This window comes from Eumetopias jubatus, unplaced genomic scaffold (assembly GCF_037043125.1).
Source record: "Eumetopias jubatus isolate StellerSeaLion01/CBP00866 unplaced genomic scaffold, mEumJub1_p1.0 scaffold_10, whole genome shotgun sequence".
NCBI classification, from domain to species: domain Eukaryota; kingdom Metazoa; phylum Chordata; class Mammalia; order Carnivora; family Otariidae; genus Eumetopias; species Eumetopias jubatus.
Window position 1 is genome coordinate 59,314,781 of NW_028274816.1, and position 20,170 is coordinate 59,334,950.

The window sequence follows — 20,170 nt, forward strand, 5'->3', positions numbered from 1 at the left end:
TTACATATACATTATATTGATTTCTCAGATTAGTAGGAGTTAATTTATGTGGATTTTGCCTGCTTTTGTATTCTGATTGCCCTTCATCCCAAGTGCTTACTGAAATTTGCATTCTAGATATTCTTTTTTTTTTTTAGATATTCGTGTTTTGACAGGTGACACTAGAATCTTGTAATATCACATTTTTAGTGTATACAAGATTCCTCTTTTTACTAGCAACTGAGATAGAATTACCTTCTGGCACCCAGGATATTGGAGCCTGTCAGAAACTATATAATAAGCCAGCACTTTTTATTACTTAACATTTTCATTTGAATTTCTAAGCAGAAATCTGCTTTGAAAGATTTTTGCAATATCTTTAACTGGAAAGCAAACAATTTCACTGTGATCCAGATTAAAAGTATGGATTGGAGCTGTCCAGTTGTCGGGGTACATGTTATTCTGGGTTTGGAGTTTTCTTTATTATCTGCTGGTGTCCATAGCAGCTCACCCATATACACACTAAACCGTCTTGTTCACTGTTTAAAGCGGTGAATTTAATTAACATAACTATACTCTCTGGGGTCTCTCTCCCCCAGTCTGTATTAGAAAGGGAGATTTAGACGAAGCATGCTTTTGAAAGACAAATGGGAATTGTTTGGAATGATTTCATTTTATTGTTGTTCACTTGTGGTTCTACGGTCCCAGTGAACAATGAATGTTGCTATCTCTATGAAAAGGCTGTCCCCTACCCTAGAAGTGTTGCTGGGTATTGGATGGCAGGAAAATTCTAAAAGCTATGTTGAAGTTGGCTTAAGATTTAGTCCTCGTGAACCTGGCAAGAAAGCAATGAAAAGGCTCATTTTTGTAAATAATACTGGTTTGGAATAGTGATGTTCGACTTATGTTAATATAAAAAAAGATTAATCTCTTCGTGCATAGTTTTAGACAAAAAAATTGCTTCAATAAAAGATTGCTGTCTTGTAATAAGAAATATATTTTTTAAAGATTTCATTTATTTATTTGCCAGAGAGAAAGAGAGAGAGAGCTCAAGCAGGGAGAGCGGGAGGCAGAGGGAGAAGCAAGCTCCCCGCTGAGCAAGGAGCCCGATGCGGGACTGGATCCCAGGACCCCGGGATCATGACCTGAGCCAAGGGGAGATGCGTAACCGACTGAGCCACGCAGGTGCCCAAGAAATAATTTTTAAAAAGAGAAGGAGGGACTAGTCCTGGAGATTCAGTGTGACTCACCCTCGAGCTGAAAAACCCTAAACATTCTGGAAAAGGATCACTTAAAATTTTCTTAAAACCATGCAAGTTCTGGCAAGGAAGAAAGGAATTTCCAGACCCAAATCCAAGGGAGGGTGGAACGCAGAGGGAAAGCTAAGGGTTAAAGCCCCTTTGTTATGAGGGGTTTTTGGAGCATGACGTCCTCAAAAGTTTGTCTTCATGAATCTGAAGGTCTCGTGGGACAGCGATGGCACAAGTCCACTGAAAACAGCACGTGTTAAGGGGGACCCGTGCCGCATTGGGCAGGGACCCTAAAAATCTGGCTTCAGCAGAGAAGCAAATCTGCCTCCATGAAACTAATGAAGCTCCACCTTCAAGGGACCCTTTTTTTTTTTTTAAGATTTTATTTATTTATTTGACACAGAAAGAGAGAAAGAGAGAGAGATCACAAGTTGGGGGGAGGGCGGGCAGAGGGAGAGGGAGAAGCAGGTTCCCGGCCGAGCAGGGAGCCTGATGCAGGGCTCCATCCCAGGACCCTGGGATCATGACCTGAGCTGAAGGCAGACAGACGCTTAACCCATTGAGCCACCCAGGCGCCCTAAGGGACCCTTTTTTGAAAAGTCCTGGCAGGGGCTCAAAGCATGTATGAAAAGACCCTGTAATCCTACTGCCCTCTTAGGAAAGAAACTCAATAAGGTTTCCCCAAACTTGACAACAATCATAAACATTTTAGACATTCTTGTAACAGCTGTAGGATTGAAAGACAATTTCTTCGTGTGTCTGGCAGGCTCAGTCAGAAGAGCATGCCACTTTTGATCTGGGGATTGTGAGTTTGAGCCCCACACTGGGTGTAGAGATTACTTAAATAAATAAATAAATAATTTAAAAAAGAGTATCAGTCAAAAAACGTAGGCAACATGTGTTATGCAGGTGTGCCAGAGAGGTATTCCATACTACTAATGAAAATAGTCTCTAATTCTTGGGAGTTGTCTCATATTTTGACTTTGCACATTTTACCTTTTGCAATTTGATGTGATGCATTTTTTCATTTTCTCGTTTAAAAAAATTCACACGTACGCCAAATGTGGTATTTCTTTTCTAAGGAGTGATCTCAATGCTTGTATAAATATTATGCTCCCCAGAACCTAGGACTGTCTCTGCTGAGTGAACAAGAGGTAACAAGAGGTAACCAGGTGAACAAGAGTTAACCAGATATATCTCTCCACTCCTCACTCCTCATGAATTGCAGGGGAAATTGCCTTGAGCAAAGCAGGGACTAAAGAAGACAAGTCTCCCACGTTGTGCAGCATAAACTCACATCGCCTGGTGGTCCGACAAATCTCAAGCTGGAATCATCGAAAAGACAAGCAACAAGAAGTGTTGGCAAGGACGTGGAAAAAAAGAGAAACTTTGTGCACTGTTGGTGGGAGTGTAATTAGTGCAGTCACTCTGAAAAACAGTATGGAGGTTCCTCAAGAAATTAAAAATAGAACTACCATATGATCTAGCAATACCACTTTTGGTATATATCTGAAGGAAATGAAAGCACTAAGTCAAAAAGATATATGCACCTGTGTGTTCACTGCAGCATTATTGACAATAGCCAAGATAGGAAACAACATAAGTGTCCATCCATAGATGAATGGATAAAGAAGATGGAGTTTATATGTACATGATGGAGTATTCTTCAGCCATAAAAAAATAAGGAAATCCAGGGCACCTGGGTGACTCAGTTGGTTAAGCATCTGCCTTCGGCTAAGGTCATGATCCCAGGGTCCTGGGATGAGCCCCACATTGGACCCCCTGCTCCGCAGGAAGCCTGCTTCTCCCTCTCCCACTCCCCCTGCTTGTGTTCCCTCTCTCGCTGTGTCTCTCTCTGTCAAATAAATAAATAAAATCTTCAAAAAAAAAAAAAAGGAAATCCTGCCATTTGTGACAACACAGATGGACCTCGAGGGCAGTATGCTAAGTGAAATAAGTCAGACAGAAAAGACAAATACCATATGATCTCACCTATATGTGAAATCTAAAAAACAAAAAACAAAAACAAACTTAGAGATACAAAGAACACATTGTTGGCTGCCAGAGGCCAGGGGCGGGCAGAATGGATGAAGGAGGTCAAAAGGTAGAAACTTCCGGGGCGCCTGACTGGCTAGGTCAAAAGAACATGCAACTCTTGATCTTGGGGTCATGAGTTCAAGTCCCATGTTGGGTGTAGAGATTACTAGAAATATAAATAAAAAAAAAACTTTTAAAAAAGTACAAACTCCCAGCTGTAAAGTAAGTCCTGGGGATATAATTTACAGCATGGTAACCATAATTAACAATGCCGTATCATATATTTGAAAGTTGCTAAGAGAGTAGATCTTAAAAGTTCTCATCACAAGAAAAAATGTTTAACTATGTATAGTGATGGATGTTGACTAGACTTAGTGTGGCGATCATTTTCTAATACATACAAATATTGAATCATTGTGTTGTACACTCAAAACTAATGATATATGTCAAATGTATTTCAATAAAAAATATTTTAAAAGACCAAAAAAAAGTCTCAAGCCGGGTACTTAAAGTGGTCCAAGACTTCTAGGCAGGGCTCCATTCACCTCCCAACATCTGCATAGCAAGTTCTTCATATTAAATTCTCTCTGCTGAAACACATAGCATGGCTTCTATTTTCATGATTGGCCCTTGACCAATTAAATCTCAAGAGACAAAAATTATTTAAGCATTGGGTGATTTCTATTGCCTTCATGATAAAACTCACAGCTAACTGGGAATAAAAGAGAACTTCCCTAACAAGATAAAGGGTGTCTTCAAAAAACAGCATACTGTTTGGAGTAGCATTAAGTCCCAGTGTAGTAAGGCAATAAAAATAAGAAAAAGGTATAAGAATTGAAAAGAAAAGAAAGGGACAGGAAAGGAAAGAAAGGAAGGGAAAAGAAAAGAAAAAAGACGTCTTTACATAGAAAAACCCAAAAGCATATGCAGATACATTTTCAAATTACAAAAATTAATTCCATTTCCATATCACAGTAATTTTTTTAAATAGGATTTTATAAAAGATGCCATGGGGGGCACCTGGGTGGCTCAGTTGGTTAAGCTTCTGCCTTCCAGTCAGGTCATGATCCCAGGGTCCTGGGATCAAGTCCCATGTCGGACTCTGCGTTTGGCAGGGAGTCTGCTTGAGGATTCTCTCTCCCGCTCTCCCTCTGCCCCTCCTCCCCCTCCCCTCTCTCTCTCTCTCAAATAAATAAATAAATCTTTAAAAAAAGATGCCATAGACAATAGCATCATAAATCAATATATTTGCAATATATCTATTTAGAGACATATATAACAAAAATATAATGATGTACACCACCTAAATGGAGGAATTTTAAAATCTGTATTAATAGACATTAAAGATGTAAGTAAATAGAAAAATATGTCATGTTAATGTGGTTAAAACAATACTGTATAAATGTCAAGTGAATCTAAATTAATATGCAGAATCAGAGCAATATATCACCCAATCCCCCTGATGATTTTTGTGGAACCTGATAATGTCATTATAAAATTTATATTGAAGGGGTGCCTGGCTGGCTCAGACAGTAGAACATGCAACTCTTGATCTTGGGGTTGTGAGTTTGAGCCCCACATTGGATGTGGAGATTACTTAAAAATAAATTCCTTTAAAAAAATGTATATTGAAGTAGGGGCGCCTGACTGGCTCAGGGTAGAGCATGAGACTCTTGAACTTGGGGTTGTGAGTTTGAACGTACAAGTGCTTTAGGGGAAAATAGCATCTTCTAATAAACTGAGGAAGTGCTGAATTGTGACCCAGCAATTCCACTTGTAGATTTATGTTCTAGAGCCATGTTGTCCAATATGGCCAGTCACACACATGGCAATTGACCACCTAAAAGGTAGCTATAAGGATGTGTGCTCTAAGGGTAGAACACACCAGTTTTGAAGCCTTGCTACAAGAAAATGAATGTAAATTATCTATTTTGGTATTCTGAGACCAATTCCAAAGGTAGAGGTGGGGAGGAGTTCCCCACCACCACCACCACCACCAAGCAATTCTTAGACACCAGCAGGTGTCCAAGAATTCAATTTAATTCAATTCTGACACTGCCTACCTGGAGATAGCATCAGATCCCATGGGTTAAGAGTTCGATCCTACAAGCCTCCCTCCCACCCCCATAACCCCCTTCAGATGCCAGTTGCAAATCTAGGTTGTTACCTGTACTTCTGACCGACTAGCTACAGATGAGAAGTTCCCTGGAAACCGTCCTCAGATTTGATTCATTTGCTAGAGTGGCTCACAGAACTCAGAGAAACATTTTACTGACTGGATTACTGGCCTATTACAAGAAGATATACCTCAGGAACAGCCAGATAGAAAAGATGCACAGGGCCAGGTATGAAGAGAAGGCACGGAGCTTCCATGCTCTCTCCAGGCATGGCAGTCTCCCCGCACCTGCATGGGTTCACCAACCTGGCACCTCTCTGAACTCAGTCCTCTTGGATTTTTATGGAAGTTTCATTATATAGGCATGGTTGATTAACTCATTGATCATTGGTGATTGATCCCAACAGGAAGACTAACTCAAAATGAAGTCAAATACAAGCTACACAATGCATGAAATAAACTTGAAAATAAGCCAAAAGCACACAGGAGGTGGCTCCCCCAAAGAGAGAAGATAAAAAATAAAATCCTGAGACATAGGTCATCGTTCTCATTAAGACCCATTAAAAAAACAACAACAACAACAATGCACCTACATACGTCAGGGTGGCTAAAATTGAAAGACTAATTTTATTCAGTGTTGGAGAGAATGTGGAGAGCCAGAACTCCTCAGACCCTGCCGGTGAGAATGCAAATGAGCACAATCACTTTGCAAAATTGCTCAGCAGAACAGCTATACTATACCCGCTTGATCCACAGTTTGACCTGCTGTGGTTTCAGTTCCCCTGTGGTCAACTGTGGTCTGGAAGCAGATGCTTTTCCTTCTGCTGACCCCATCAGAAGGCCAATAGGAAGGAGCCTAGCACTACGTCACAAGCCAACGTCATTCCCGTCACTTCATCTCATCACATGGGCATCATCCACATCATCACAAAAAGAAGGGTGAGGACAGCACAATAAGATACTTTAAGGGAGAGACAGAGAGATCACATTCCCATAAATTTTATGACAGTCTATTGTTATAATTGCTATGCTTTGTTATTAGTTATGGTTGTTAAATAAATTTAACTTCATCATAGGTCTGTAGATATAGAAAACAGTCTTATATAATACCCAGTGCTCATTACATATCATGCCCTCCTTAATGTCCATCACCCAGTAACCCCACCCCCTCACCCACCTCCCCTCCAGCAGCCCTCAGTTTGCTTCCCATGATTAAGAGTCTCTTATGGTTTGTCTCCCTCTCTGATTTCTTCTTCTTTTATTTTTTCCTCCCTTCCCCTATGATCCTCTGTTTGGTTTCTAAAATGCCACATATCATTGAGATCGTATGATAATTCTTTCTCTGCTTGATTTATTTCGCTTAGCATAATACCCACTAGTTCCATCCACATCGTTGCAAATGGCAAGATTTCATATTTTTTTGACGACTAAATAATACTCCATTGTATATAGATATCACATCTTCTTTATCCATTCATCTGTCGATGGACATCTGGGCTCTTTCCATAGTTTGGCTCTTGTGGACATTGCTGCTATAAACATTGGGGTGCAAGTGCCCCTTCAGATCACCACATTTCTATCTTTGGGGTAAATACCCAGTAGTGCAATTGCTGGGTACGTAGGGTAGCTTGAAATGTTCAACCTTTTGAGGAACCTCCATATTGTTTTCCAGAGCGGCTGCACCAGCTTGCATTCTCACCAACAGTGTAGGAGGGTTCCCCTTTCTCTGCATCCTCGACAACATCTGTTGTTTCCTGAGTGGTTAATTTTAGCCATTCTGACTGGTGTGAGGTGGTATGTCATTGTGGTTTTGCTTTGTATTTCCCTGATGCCGAGTGATGTGGAGCATTTTTTTCATGTGTCTGTTGTCCATTTGTATGTCTTGTTTTTGCTTTTAATTAGTATTCCATGTGTGAATATCATTCAAGTTGTTTATTCTAAAATACAATGACTGCGGGATGCCTGAGCGGCTCAGTCAGTTAAGCAGCTGCCTTCAGCTCAGGTCATGATCTCAGGGCCCTGGGATCGAGTCCTGCATCGGACTCCTTGCTCAGCGGGGAGCCTACTTCTCCCTCTCCCTCTGCTTGTGCTCTTTCTCTGTCAAATAAATAAATAACATCTAAAAAAATAAATAAATAAAATACAGTGACTGCATTTGTTTCTGGTTTTTGGCTTTTATTTATAATTTTGATATGGATTTTTCAATAAAAAAAGGAGGACTAACACTTTTTTTTCATGGTGGAAATGGAATTGCTCCCTCATCAAGTAGGCATTTAATCAGCTACAGAGGATAGCACTAAAGAGTTCTCCAGAATACCCAAATGAATTCACATCCCCACCCCCACGTTCACATTTGAAAGTTCTAATCCCGATACTTCCAGCCATTCCACTTCTAGGTAGATACCCAAGAAAATAGGAGTCAGGGACTGAAACAGATCTTTGTGCACCCATGTTCACAGCAACTTCATTCTCAACAGACAAAAGCTGGAAGCAACCCAAGTGTCCATCAGTGGATAAATGGATAATCAAAATGTGGTATATACACGCAATGGAATATTATTCAGTCATGAAAAGAAAGGAATTCTAACACCGGTTACAACATGGGTGAACCTTGAGGATAGTATGCTAAGGGAAATAAGCCAGACACAAAATGACAAATGTTGTGCGATTCTACTTAGATGAGGTACATGGTGCAAAGTCATAGGAATACAAAGTAGAATGGTGGTTGCAAGGAGCTGGGAGGAAGAGAAATGCAGAGTTATTGTTTATTGAGTACAGAGTTTCAGTTTGGGAAGATGAAAAAGTTCTGGAAATAGATGACGGTGATGGTTGCCCAACAGGGTGAATGTACTTAATACCATTGAAGTGTATACTTTAAAATGGGTCAAAATAGCCAAGATGGTATTTTGTGTTATGTTGACTTTACCAAAATAAACATTTCTTTTTTAAAAAAGATTTTATTTTATTTATTTGAGAGAGAGAGAGAGAGAGAGAGAGCATTGCAGGGGGAGGGGCAGAGGGAGAGGGACAAGCAGACTCCCCGCTAAGTGCGGAGCCTGACACAGAACTCAACATGGGGCTCCATCCCAGGCCCCTGAGATAATGACCTGAGCTGAAGTCAGAAGTTTCACTGACCTGAGTTACCCAAGTGCCCTGCACCTGGCTGTCTTCTAAGATCACAGCAGCAGATTTCAGTTTTATGGTACAAACCAGTATAGCAAATCCTGCATCCTGCTCAGATTTAACAACCACAGAAGGTGACTGGATCTCCCACACTTAATAACTGTAGAGAACACAAAGCTGCCAACCCAACACAATATGTGGGAGAGTTCCTAAAGGTGATGGGGGATTGTCTATCTCTAAAGGCGAAGGAAACAAAGGCAAAAATGAACTATTGGGACTTCATCAAGATAAAAAGCTTTTGCACATGGGGCGCCTGGGTGGCTCAGTCGTTAACCGTCGGCCTTCGGCTCAGGTCATGATCCCAGGGTCCTGGGATCGAGCCCCGCGTCAGGCTCCCTGCTCAGCAGAAGCCTGCTTCTCCCTCTCCCACTCCCCCTGCTTGTGTTCCCTCTCTCGCTGTGTCTCTCTCTGTCAAATAAATAAATAAAATCTTAAAAAAAAAAAGTCTTCTTTGGAACATGCTCAACAAAAAAGGATAGACGATTAAGACATAAATTTGCTCTAGAAACTTCCACAGAGACATTAAACAGTAAAATCAATTTTAATGTTGCATTTTTAATAAGACTTTTATTTATAATTAAATGTGATGTTCTGTAGCAATTATTATGAGGTAGGTGTCTTTCATCTGGGAAAGAAAAGCTGTATTCTTGACTCTACTGTGTACTGCTGTCCACACTGAGAAGGAACTTTGGGAGACCAGAAACTCAGGGGTTAAGCAGGTAACTGCTGGGTCCTGGGAAGTAAGCCAGGGGAACTCCCTTTGCAGGGGCAGGGCTGAGGCTAGAGAGGAGGAGGTTGGGAGGGTTGTGGTGGGCAGTGCCAGCAAGGAGAGGCAGGCTGAGCGGATCAGTGGAGGTGTGTATTAGTCAGTTTTTTATTTCCTTTATTTTAAAAAGCTTGCCTTCTGGGGAGAGACCGCACCTCCCAGGGCCAGCCAGTTCTTAAAGAGGGCAAAGTGCTCTGCCAGGAGCCCACCTTTCAGATCAAACCAACCAATCCCCAGCCCGTGTCCCCCGAACACCCTATTTATTTATTTGAGAGAGAGAGAGCACAAGCAGGGGGAGTGGCAGGCAGAGGGAGAAGCAGGCTTCCCGCTGAGCAGGGAGCCCCATGAGGGGCTGGATCCAGGGACTCTGGGATCATGACCTGAGCCGAAGGCAGACGCTTAACCAACTGAGCCACCCAGGGGCCCCCAAACGCCATTTTTCTCTAACTCACACACCCTGCCATAAATCACCAAGGACAGGTACAAGACAACTAGACACACCCCTATAGGCCAAAGCCCCCCAGAATGACTCAAACTAGCTGATCCTGAGCTATACTCCTTACCTTTCCTACACAAAACCCAGGAAAGGCTTTTTCAAGCCTTCTTTCTCCTGCACCTGCTTCTGCCTCCCAACCAAGACATAGTGCTTCCTCCCCTGTGGCCCTGCATAGCATGGCATGCCACATTTCCTTGGGAAAGTAATAACTTCTTCTGATGGTGCTGGCCTCTCCATGTCATCACTCATTCACCTCCCCAAATTAAACTCCCAGGGGTACAACTGAGAAGGTTTGAGTTGAGAGGTTCCAGGAAGAGGCTGACCATGACAGCCCATATCTGTCCCCCTGGGCTCCAGGTCCACACCTCAGTCCCGTCTTGAAAAGGAAGGAGGCTCAGTCAGGCCTCTCAGCCCCGCTCCCTGGAGGCCTCCACACCTGCAGAACCAACACGGGTCTCAGATCAGAGAGCTACCACTTTAGTTCTAACTCCAGGCAGGGTGGGACAGCTCAGCACCAGCTGGAGCTCAGGAGCCAATCAGCAGACTTCCCTGGAGAGGGACAGGCCCGCTCACCTGGTGTAGTAGATCCAGGTGAGGCCATAGGTGAGGAGGAAGCCAGCCCCCATGAGGGTCCCTCTGATCAGGGTGAGGACCAGCGGCCAGGAGCCCTCCTGCTTCTCAGTCACACAGTTGCAGGAAGAGGGGGTTCCTGCAGAAGAGGGGGTTCCTGCGGAAGGGGGTCCAGAGGATGAAGTTCTGTCCCCAGGCCCCAGTCCCTTCTATATCCCAAACACCTGACCAGACTGACCACCCCCCGAAACTGTATTACAACTCACTCTGCACAGAGAGGCTGAAGGAAACGTGCTGGGAGCCCAGTGGGTGCTGAGCCTGGCAGGTGAACTCCCCTTCATCCTCAACCCCTACATGGGGCAGCTCCAGGACCCCAGGTGCTGAGGGCTGGGGGGAGCTCAGGGCTTTTCCCTCCCGGGACCAGCTCAGCATGGCGGGGGGGTTGCTCTCAGCGACGCAGACCAGGCGCAGGAACTGGCCCTCCAAGACAGGCAGCGACGTGTGGTTGCTCAGCGTCTTCAGGACTGGGTAAGAGATTCACTACAAAGTGGGTGGAGCCGAGAGATCCAGCTCTCCCTCCGTCTTCCCATAGAGCCAGAAATGGGAAGACAGGGCCATGTGACAAGGGCTGAGGGGTAGGCTAATCGTGGCTGAAGGGGCAATGACTCTGGTGGTCAAGTCGGGCCACCAGAAAGAAGGGGGCTCTGCTGAGGTGGGCAGGGCGAGTGGTGGGCGGGCAGCTCTGGCGGAGATGCGCCAAGAATTTGAGACCGCCTGGCAGACGAGGGGAAGCGCACGTGTACCTGTAACTTGGCAGGGAGGACCCGGAGCACCAAAGACATGATCACGGTGGGAGAGAAGGCAGAGTCAGAAATTTTGGAGCTCTGAGTGCCGGGCTGAGGGCGTTGGGCTTTGCCCTGAGGTTACTGGGAAGCAGTAGGGGCTATGAGTAGGGGAAATGCAAATCAGTGCTGGGTCTAGAAAGACCCTGCTGGGGCCAAGTGGGGCCTGCACCAGAGAGATTAAACAGGAGTCAGGGAGGCTGAGGAGGATGCTGAGGCAATAGTCCAGGGTCCAGGATAAGATTGGAGCTGGTCTGGGGCCAAAGGCAAGAAGAGGGAAATGATTTGAGAAATGAAGTTCTCGAGACTCGCTGACTCATGGGGTGCGGCTGGTGAGAAGGGGAGTTATCTAGCGTGGTGTCCAGAGCCCCTACCCCCGCCCCGGGGCTAAGTAGCGGACGCAGAGAGGCATCAGCAAGAGTCAGCTGCATGTCTGATCTGTGGCCAGCTAGAAAGTCGTAGGAGGCACCAGGATAGGGTCAGAATAGGGATGGGGTCACAAGTGGGGACATGGGGTAGAATGAGGATGCCCAGGAAAGGGGACACAGAGAACAGCAGGGGTCCAGGGTGGAGCTGCGGGGACTGGGAACATCGGAGGGTCCTACCGAAAATGACTAGATCAGCGATGAAGGAGTGCAGACAGAAATTCCAGCGTAGGGAGCCGAGCCTGGAGCAGTCAAAATCACAGAGACAGAGGTTGGAAGGGTGGTTGCCAGGGGCTGGGGGAGGGGCTGGGGAGTCAGTGCCTGATGGACATAGAGTTTCGGTTCTGCAAGATGGAGAGAGCTCTGGCAGACCGGTTGCAACACCGTGAAAGCCTTCAACACCACTGAGCTCTAGCCTTAAACATGGTGAAGACAGTAAGTTTTACATTGTGTCTGTTTTACTACAATTACACATAAACGCCTGGGTGGCTCAGTCGGTTAAGCGTCTGCCTTCAGCTCAGGTCGCGATCCCAGGGTCCTGGGATTGAATCCTGGATCAGGCTCCCTGCTCAGCAGGCAGTCTTCTCCCTCTACCCCTCCCCCTACTCATATGCTCTGTCTCTCAAAAATAAATAAATAAAATATTTTTAAAAAGTCTCTCCCTCTCCTTCTGCCCCTCTCCCCCATCTCTCTAATGTGAATAAACAAATCATTTAAAAAAAGGAAACAACCATAAACTCTAAAGCTAATGAAAAAAGGAAGGAGGTCAAAAGGCACAAACTTCCAGTTATAAAATAAATAAGTCACGGGAGGTGATGCACAGTTCAGTGACTATAGTTAATAGCGCTATGTTGTATATTTGAAAGTCCCTAAAAGAGTAGATCTCAGATGTTCTCATCACAAGGAAGAAAAATTGGTAACTATGTGTGATGAGGGATGTTAGGTAGACTTACTGTGGTGATCATTTTGCAATACACACAAATACCAAATCATTTTGTTGTCCACCTGAAACTTACTCTTATGCGTCAATTAGAACTCAATTAAAATAAAACATACATAGGGGCTCCTGGGTGGCTCAGTCGTTAAGCGTCTGCCTTCGGCTCAGGTCATGGTCCCAGAGTCCTGGGATCGAGCCCCGCATCGGTCACCCTGCTCAGCGGGAAGCCTGCTTCTCCCTCTCCCGCTCCCCCTGCTTGTGTTTCCTCTCTCACTGTGTTTCTCTCTGTCAAATAAATAAATAAAATCTTAAAAAAAATAAAACATAGGGGCGCCTGGGTGGCTCAGTAGGTTGGGCGACTGCCTTCGGCTCAGGTCATGATCCTGGAGTCTCGGGATCGAGTCCCGCATCGGGCTCCCCGCTCAGCGGGGAGTCTGCTTCTCCCTCTGACCCTCTTCCCTCTTGCACTCTCTCTCATTCTCTCTCTCAAATAAATAAATAAAATCTTAAAAAAAAATAAAACATACATAATACAAACTAAAGAAAAGTCGAGGCAGCAGCTGAAAGCAATCCTGGGTCCACAGGAGATAATAGTGAGGTGGGTGGGGGGCAGACACAGACCCAGGGGGATGAGGAGTGAGGGAGAGTCTCATCTCCAAGCCCTGAGCCCTGAGCAGGCACACCCCATTCCCATCACAGCCCCGGGGAAGAGAGGATCTTCCCTACCTGTGTAGTTTCCCTGCAAAATGCGGGTGGTCATCAACTGTGGAGCGTCTGAAGAGGAAAGATATGGTAAGGGGCAGGGTGGGCTTTTGCCCTTTGTTCCAGGAGCCCCATAACTGGAAGGGATGGGCTTTGTGACTTCCCCCAACCTCCCCCCAGGAGAAGTATCCCAGAACTGATGCCTTCCCCACTCCCCGCGCCCTGGGGGACCCGGCCATCCCTCCAGCACTCACAGGAGACATTGAGCCTGATGGTTCTTTCCACGGTGTCCTGACCTCCTGGCAGGTGCACCTGACAGGTGAGGTTGCTGCCATGGTCCTGCAGCCTCGGGGTGAGGGTCAGCACTGAGGAGCGGAGGGTCTGGGGGTCCAGCGAGTCAAGAGCACGCCCCACCCAGGAGAAGGTGAGAGGTCTTCCCTCCTCGCAGGATCCCAGCATACTGCAGGTCAGGTTTGTGGGATAGCCAGACTTCAGGGGCTCCGGAAAGTGGATGTCGGGTTTCTGTGTCAGGGCTGAGGAGGAGAGAGGGAGGTGCTTGGGCCCCAGGCAGGTGGGGACCCAGAGTGTGACCCTGGGAGGGACCAGGGCCTCAGGGCACAAGCTGACCCCGGGCCCCCATCCGTCTTCCCACCATCCCAGCCCCAAGACCTGGAGCAAGGAGTGTTCCAGGGTCCTGCTCCTGTTCTGTGAGGGGGGTCTCCATGTCCCAGAGCCCTCTCCCGGGGCCCCTGCCTGACCTGCCACCTTCACGGTCAGCTTCTTAGCTCTGTAACTGTATGCCATGTGGTCTGTCGCCACTCGGAAACTGTAGACTCCCTCGTCACTCTTCCTGGCCTCTCTGATTCTCAGGGAGCAGTTGTTGTGCCAGGGGTTCCCGACGAGGTAGAATCGGCCCTGGGTCCCCATCTTCCCCATTTTCGTTTGGTCATTTGTAGCCACAAGATAATCGTTGTCCCCTCCCCGGAACCAGTATATGTAGAGCTTCTTAGGGGAAGACCACGAGCTCCAGGGGTAGGAGAAGGAGCAGGGCACATGGACACACAGACCCTCCTGCACCGTCACTGATTCCGGCACTCGGAGCTTGAACCGTGGGTCCTCCTGCGGGGACCCTGGGGGGACACAGAGGCTCAGCTCCAGCTCCAGCCCACTCCCACCTGTGCCCAGCCAGCCCCCCTCCGTTGGCCCACTTACCCCCCCACAGCAGGGGCAGCAGCAGCAGGGGCACCATGTCTGCACCGGCCAGGGCAGGAGCCCGGGTTCGGGTTCCTCTGTCAGGGAAGGAAATGGCCCGAATGAAGGTTGAGGCCAAGGAAGCCCCAACAGGAAGCCGTGTGTGACAGAGCTGTGGTCACCACAGAAGGGGAACTTAGTCAGCATGGGCCATGGGAGGTGAAGTAGGGCTGAGAAATCATCCCGTCTTGCCTCCCTGCCATTTGCGGATGGTGAGAGGCTTGCCTAGGGGGATAAGGCCCCAGAACTATGGCCCTTTCCTAGGGCAACATGTGTTTTTTGTTTTTTGTTTTTGTTTTTGTTTTTTTTTTGAGAGACAGCATGAGCAGGGGGAGGGGCAGAGGGAGAAGGAGAAGCAGACTCCCTGGTGAGTATGGAGCCCGACATGGGTCTCCACACGGGGCTCCATCCCAGGACCCCGAGATCAGACACTTCACTGACTGCGCCACCCAGGCGTCCCTCCTCATGCACCATGTTTGCACAGGGAAGAGAACACCACCTTGCCAGTTTCCTGAGAATAGCGCCTCTGGGCGCTAGAAAAGATCCTGAGCAAATGCATTAGCACAGGGTGGAGCTCTAAAGAGAGGCTCCCAGGCTGAGGGGCCAGGTGGCAGGGTCTGCCCCTCTGTCAGGAGAGAAGTTATCAGGGACAAATACGTCAAGTAGACATGACTTGGTCCACAGTAGTCACAAGATGTGGCTCCCATCAGTGACCCTGGGGCCTCCTGACCCCTTGGGTTTGGGTCCCCAGTCCCACCACAGTCCTCATCCCAGGCCACCTCAGACTCTGGTCTTGGTGTTGATGCAGAACTGACCTGAGAGCTGGGCATTTGGAATGTGGAAGTTGAGGGCATGGAGTGACTGGGTTGGAACCCAGATACCTACCTACTTACCACCTCAGCTACCACCTGCTCAACTTTGCTAAAATTAGTTAACCTCTCTGTGCCTCAGTTTGCTCATCTACAAAATGGGGACACCACTACAAATGTTATGTGACATTAAATGAGTTCATGCATGTCAGATGCTTAGGACTGTGCCTGGCACTGAGCATTTTTTCATCCAAATGATGCTTCCTGAACACCTCCCATGTGCCAGGCCCTGTTTTAGGGCTGGAGATACATACAGCAAAGGGTCAGCTCCTCAGAGCTGAGGATGGAAAAGATGAGTTAGAAACTCTAGTTAGAAGACAAACAGTTAATAAAAAAATTAAAATGTGCTATCCCTTAGAGAGTGATATATGTTAGGGAAAAAAAACCCAAAACAGAAAAACATAAGAAGAATTTTTGAAGACTGCTGAAATTAAAAAAAAAAAAAAAAAAATCTGTGCCTGCGGCAAGCCTCATGGAGAAGTTGATATCTGAGTGAAGACATGGACAAAGTGAGAGATCCCGTGGGTACCCACACAAAAGGAACCCATTGTGAAGGACTAGTGCACTCAGAGGTCCTAAGCGGGAATAGGTGCGTTGGCAGACAGCTGGGTGACAGCGTAGCAGAGTGAGCCATGGGGAACGTAGAAGAAGAGGAGGTCTGGGAGGTACCCTAGGTCAGCTTCTGAAGAGCTCTGGAGGCTGCTGTTAAGAACTTGACTTGTACTCTGGGTGTATTAGCCAGGGTTCTCCAAACAGAACCCATAGGATCACACTCTATGCATATATAAAGAGATCTATTGTAAGGATTTGGTTCCTGTGATTATGGAGGTTCCGAAGTCCCAAAATGTGCAGTTGGCAACTTGGAGACCCAGGACATCTGATGGTGAGTTCCAGTCCACAGACCAGCTGGTTTAAGATCCAGGAAGAGCCGATGTTTCAGCTCAAGTCCAAAGGGACAGAAAAAATGATGTCCAAGCTTGAAGGCAGTGAAGCAGAAAGAGTTCCACTTACTTATGGAAGGGTCAACCCTTTCCTTCTGTGCAGGCCCCTAATTGGACCGGGCCCACCCGCACTGGGAAGGACAATCTGCTTTACTCAATCCACGGATTTAAATCATTGGCCATTGGTGATTTAGTCAACTTCCAGCCCCTCTCCCCTCCCTGGAGGTCAAAGTCCCAACCCTTCAATCAAAGTTTCCCTTAGCAACCAGCCCCCATCCTTAGCTGCTATCCAAAAGTTGCCTCATTAATATAACAAAAGACACCCTAGTTGCTTTCATCACTTAGTAAATTCCAAAGGTTTTAGGAGCTCTGTGCCAGAAACAGGGATGGGAAGACCAAACGTACATGTTTCTGGATTATAAATCACAGTATTACAGGTGTGAAGGGCAGTGCAGGCCTTGAACAGAAAAAAGACAGGATGTGATTTGCTTTTCCCCTGAGCCCCTGCTTGCTGGACTGAGCCCAGACTCCTCTGGGGTTGTTGTGTTGCCCTGCAAGTGAGATGGGGGCGCCCAGGTCTGGGTGGACACGGTGGGTTGGTGGGAAGCTGATGGCTAGCAGTATTTGTTGGTGCATCAGATGCATATTGAGAGAGAAAGAGAAAAATCAGCAACACCAATGTGTTTCTCCTGAGTGGTTGCAAGCTCCAAGCTGCCATTGCTGGAAAAGGGAAAGATTTTTAAAGAAGAAATTTGGGAGCTCAATTTTGGATATGTTGGGTTAGAGATGCATGTCAGACACACAAGTGGAAAATCAACAGAGGGTGCTTGATCTGTGGGTCTGTAGTTTAGAAAAAGTTCCAGCTGGACCCATGAACGTAGAGTGTCACCACACAGACTGAATTTAACCGGGGGCCTGAGTGTGATCACACAGGGCATGAGATAAAACAGAAAAGAGATGAGGACCCTCTCCAGTGGGCATCAGACCCACCTTCCTGCTGAAAACAACCACAAACACAAAGGGAAAGTCATGGCAAATCTCAAAACCACTGAAGGGCTGACAGAATTTTCAGCGTGAAATCGAGGACAGGGTAGAAACCCAGACAGAGAAGGGAGACACCAAAGCCACACTTTAGCTGAGGGAATTTTGAATGTGGATTTGGGACTTTACTGTCCCTAAGGCTCAAAGTCAGGCTGTATGTCAGGTGGGGAAGGCTCAGGACCTGTGTGCACATCCATCTCCCTGCATACCCCCAGGCTCTGTCTGGGGGACAGGCTGGAGCGGGGCAGCCCCACTCCACCCGCTGGGGCTACCCTGTCATTAGCAGAGAGGGCAGAAGGATCTCTAGGCTGGGGGTCCAGACAACCCCCTTCATGCTTTCATTCATCTATTAGGCATGGGAATACAGACAAGACCCGTGAGTGGGAAGGAAGTTGCCTGCAGAAGCCACAACATGTAGAGATAAGGGCCCTACTTGAACAGAAAGGGAAGCTTCCCCATAGCATTTCCAAGGAAGGGAGAAGCCAGATGGGACAGCCTCCGGTCCCACAGGAGGAGGACTGAGGGGGAAGACTCTGTCCCAGCCTGAGGGTACAGCAGCCCTCTGAGGGCACCTGGATGGATGTGGAAACACTAATACAACAAGTTCTCAGGGTCAGATCTGCAGTTCCAAGCCTCAATCCAGCCCATACATCTTATGGCTCTGGGAAAGCCTGTCCTCACCTCCACTGCCTCCCCTACGTTCCTGGGTTCCCCAGGGCTCCCTCATGGCTCTATCTTCCTATGCTGTTGCTTTATTGTTGGTTGGTTGGTTGGTTTTTGACTGTCCAGGTCCTGGTTTCTGTCTAAAAGCAGCATCTTACTCTATGTGGAAAACCCAAAAGACTTCACCCCAAAGTTGCTAGAACTCATACAGGAAATCAGCAAAGTGACAGGATATAAAATCAATGCACAGAAATCAGTTGCAATTCTATACACTAACAATGAGACAGAAGAAAGAGAAATTTAAGAGTCAATCCCACTTACAATTGCACCAAAAACCATGATACCTAGGAATAAACCTAACCAAAGAGGCAAAGGATCTGTACTCAGAAAACTATAGAACACTCACGAAAGAAATTGAGGAACACACAAAGAAATGGAAAAACGTTCTATGCTCATAGAATGGAAGGACAAATATTGTTAAAATGTCTTTGCTACCTAGAGCAATCTATACATTCAATGAAATTCCTATCAAAATACCATCAACTTTTTTCACAGAGCTGGAACAAATAATCGAAAAATTTGTATGGAACCAGAAAAGACCCCAAATAGCCAAGGAATGTTGAAAAAGAAAACCAAAGCTGGGGGGCATCACAATTCCAGACTTCAAGCTCTATTACAAAGCTGTAATCATCAAGACAGTGGCATAAAAACAGACACATAGATCAATGGAACCCAATTGAAAACCCAGAAATGGACCCTCAACTCTATGGTCCACTAATATTCAACAAAGCAGGAAAGAATATCCAATGGAAAAAAGACAGTCTCTTCAACAAATGGTATTGGGAAAATTGAACAGCCACGTGCAGAAGAAGGAAACTGGACCATTTCCTTATACCATACACAAAAATAGACTCAAAATGGATAAAAGACCTAAATGGGAGACAGGAATCCATCAGAATCCTAGAGGAAAACACAGGCAGCAGCCTCTGTAACCTCAGCCACAGCAACTTCTTGCTAGTCTCCAAAGGCAAGGTAGACAAAGGCAAAAATGAACTATTGTGACTTAATCAAGATAAAAACCTTTTGCACAGCAAAAGAAACAGTCAACAAAACCAAAGACAACCAACAGAATGAGAGAAGATATTTGCAAATGACATATCAGATAAAGGGCTAGTATCCAAAATTTATAAAGAACTTATCAAACTCTGGGCCCCTGGGTGGCTCAGTCGTTAAGTGTCTGCCTTCGGCTCAGGTCATGATCCCAGGGTTCTGGGATCGAGCCCCTGCTCAACAGGAAGTCTGCTTCTCCCTCTTCCACTCCCCCTGCTTGGGTTCCCTCTCTCACTGTGTCTCTCTCTGTCAAATAAATAGATTTTATTTATTTGAGAGAGAGAGAATGAGAGAGAGCATGAGAGGGAAGAGGGTCGGAGGGAGAAGCAGACTCCCCACTGAGCAGGGAGCCCGATGTGGGACTCGATCCCAGGACTCCAGGATCATGACCTGAGCCGAAGGCAGTCGCCCAACCACTGAGGCACCCAGGCGCCCCAAATAAATAAAATCTTAAAAAAAGAGAACTTATCAAACTCAACACCTAAAGAACAAAGAATCCAATCAAGAAATGGGCATCAGACATGAACAGACATTTCTCCAAAGAAGACATACAAATGGCCAACAGCCGCATGAAAAAAATGCTCAACATCACTCGGCATCAGGGAAATACAAAGCAAAACCACAATGAGAAATCACCTCACACCAGTCAGAACGGCTAAAATTAACCACTCAGGAAACAACAGAGGTTGGTGAGGATGCAAAGAAAGGGGTACCCTCCTACACTGTTGGTGGGAATGCATGCTGGCACAGCCACTCTGGAAAACAGTATGGAGGATCCTCAAAAGTTTGAAAATAGAGCTACCCTGTGACCCAGCAATTGCACTACTGGGTATTTACCCCAGAGACAGAAATGTGGTGATCTGAAGGGGCACTTGCACCCCAATCTTTATAGCAGCAATGTCCACAATAGCCCAACTATGGAAAGAGCCCAGATGTCCACCGACAGATGAATGGATAAAGAAATGTGGTGTCTATATACAATGGAATACTAC

General features: G+C 46.4%; 1 protein-coding gene across 5 annotated transcripts in view; it reads right to left on the reverse strand.

The window, feature by feature from the left end:
• The window catches only part of LOC148163259 (sialic acid-binding Ig-like lectin 14), a 16,185-nt gene extending 1,569 nt beyond the window's left edge, over positions 1-14,616 (reverse strand). Inside the window, exons 1-7 of one of the 5 annotated variants that reach the window (XM_028091478.2) lie at positions 14,516-14,616; positions 14,062-14,433; positions 13,558-13,836; positions 13,328-13,375; positions 10,664-10,921; positions 10,401-10,536; positions 9,088-10,263 (exon numbers count right to left, since the gene is read on the reverse strand). In XM_028091478.2, coding sequence (XP_027947279.2) covers positions 10,194-10,263; positions 10,401-10,536; positions 10,664-10,921; positions 13,328-13,375; positions 13,558-13,836; positions 14,062-14,433; positions 14,516-14,552 — 1,200 coding nt within the window. In that variant the 5' untranslated portion in view covers positions 14,553-14,616 and the 3' untranslated portion in view covers positions 9,088-10,193. Of the gene's footprint in view, positions 1-9,087; positions 10,264-10,400; positions 10,555-10,663; positions 10,922-13,327; positions 13,376-13,557; positions 13,837-14,061; positions 14,434-14,515 lie in introns of those variants that run through there. The other 4 variants (XM_088027811.1, XM_088027812.1, XM_088027814.1 and 1 more) reach the window with 4 other exon arrangements.
• Positions 14,617-20,170: the final 5,554 nt, after the last annotated feature.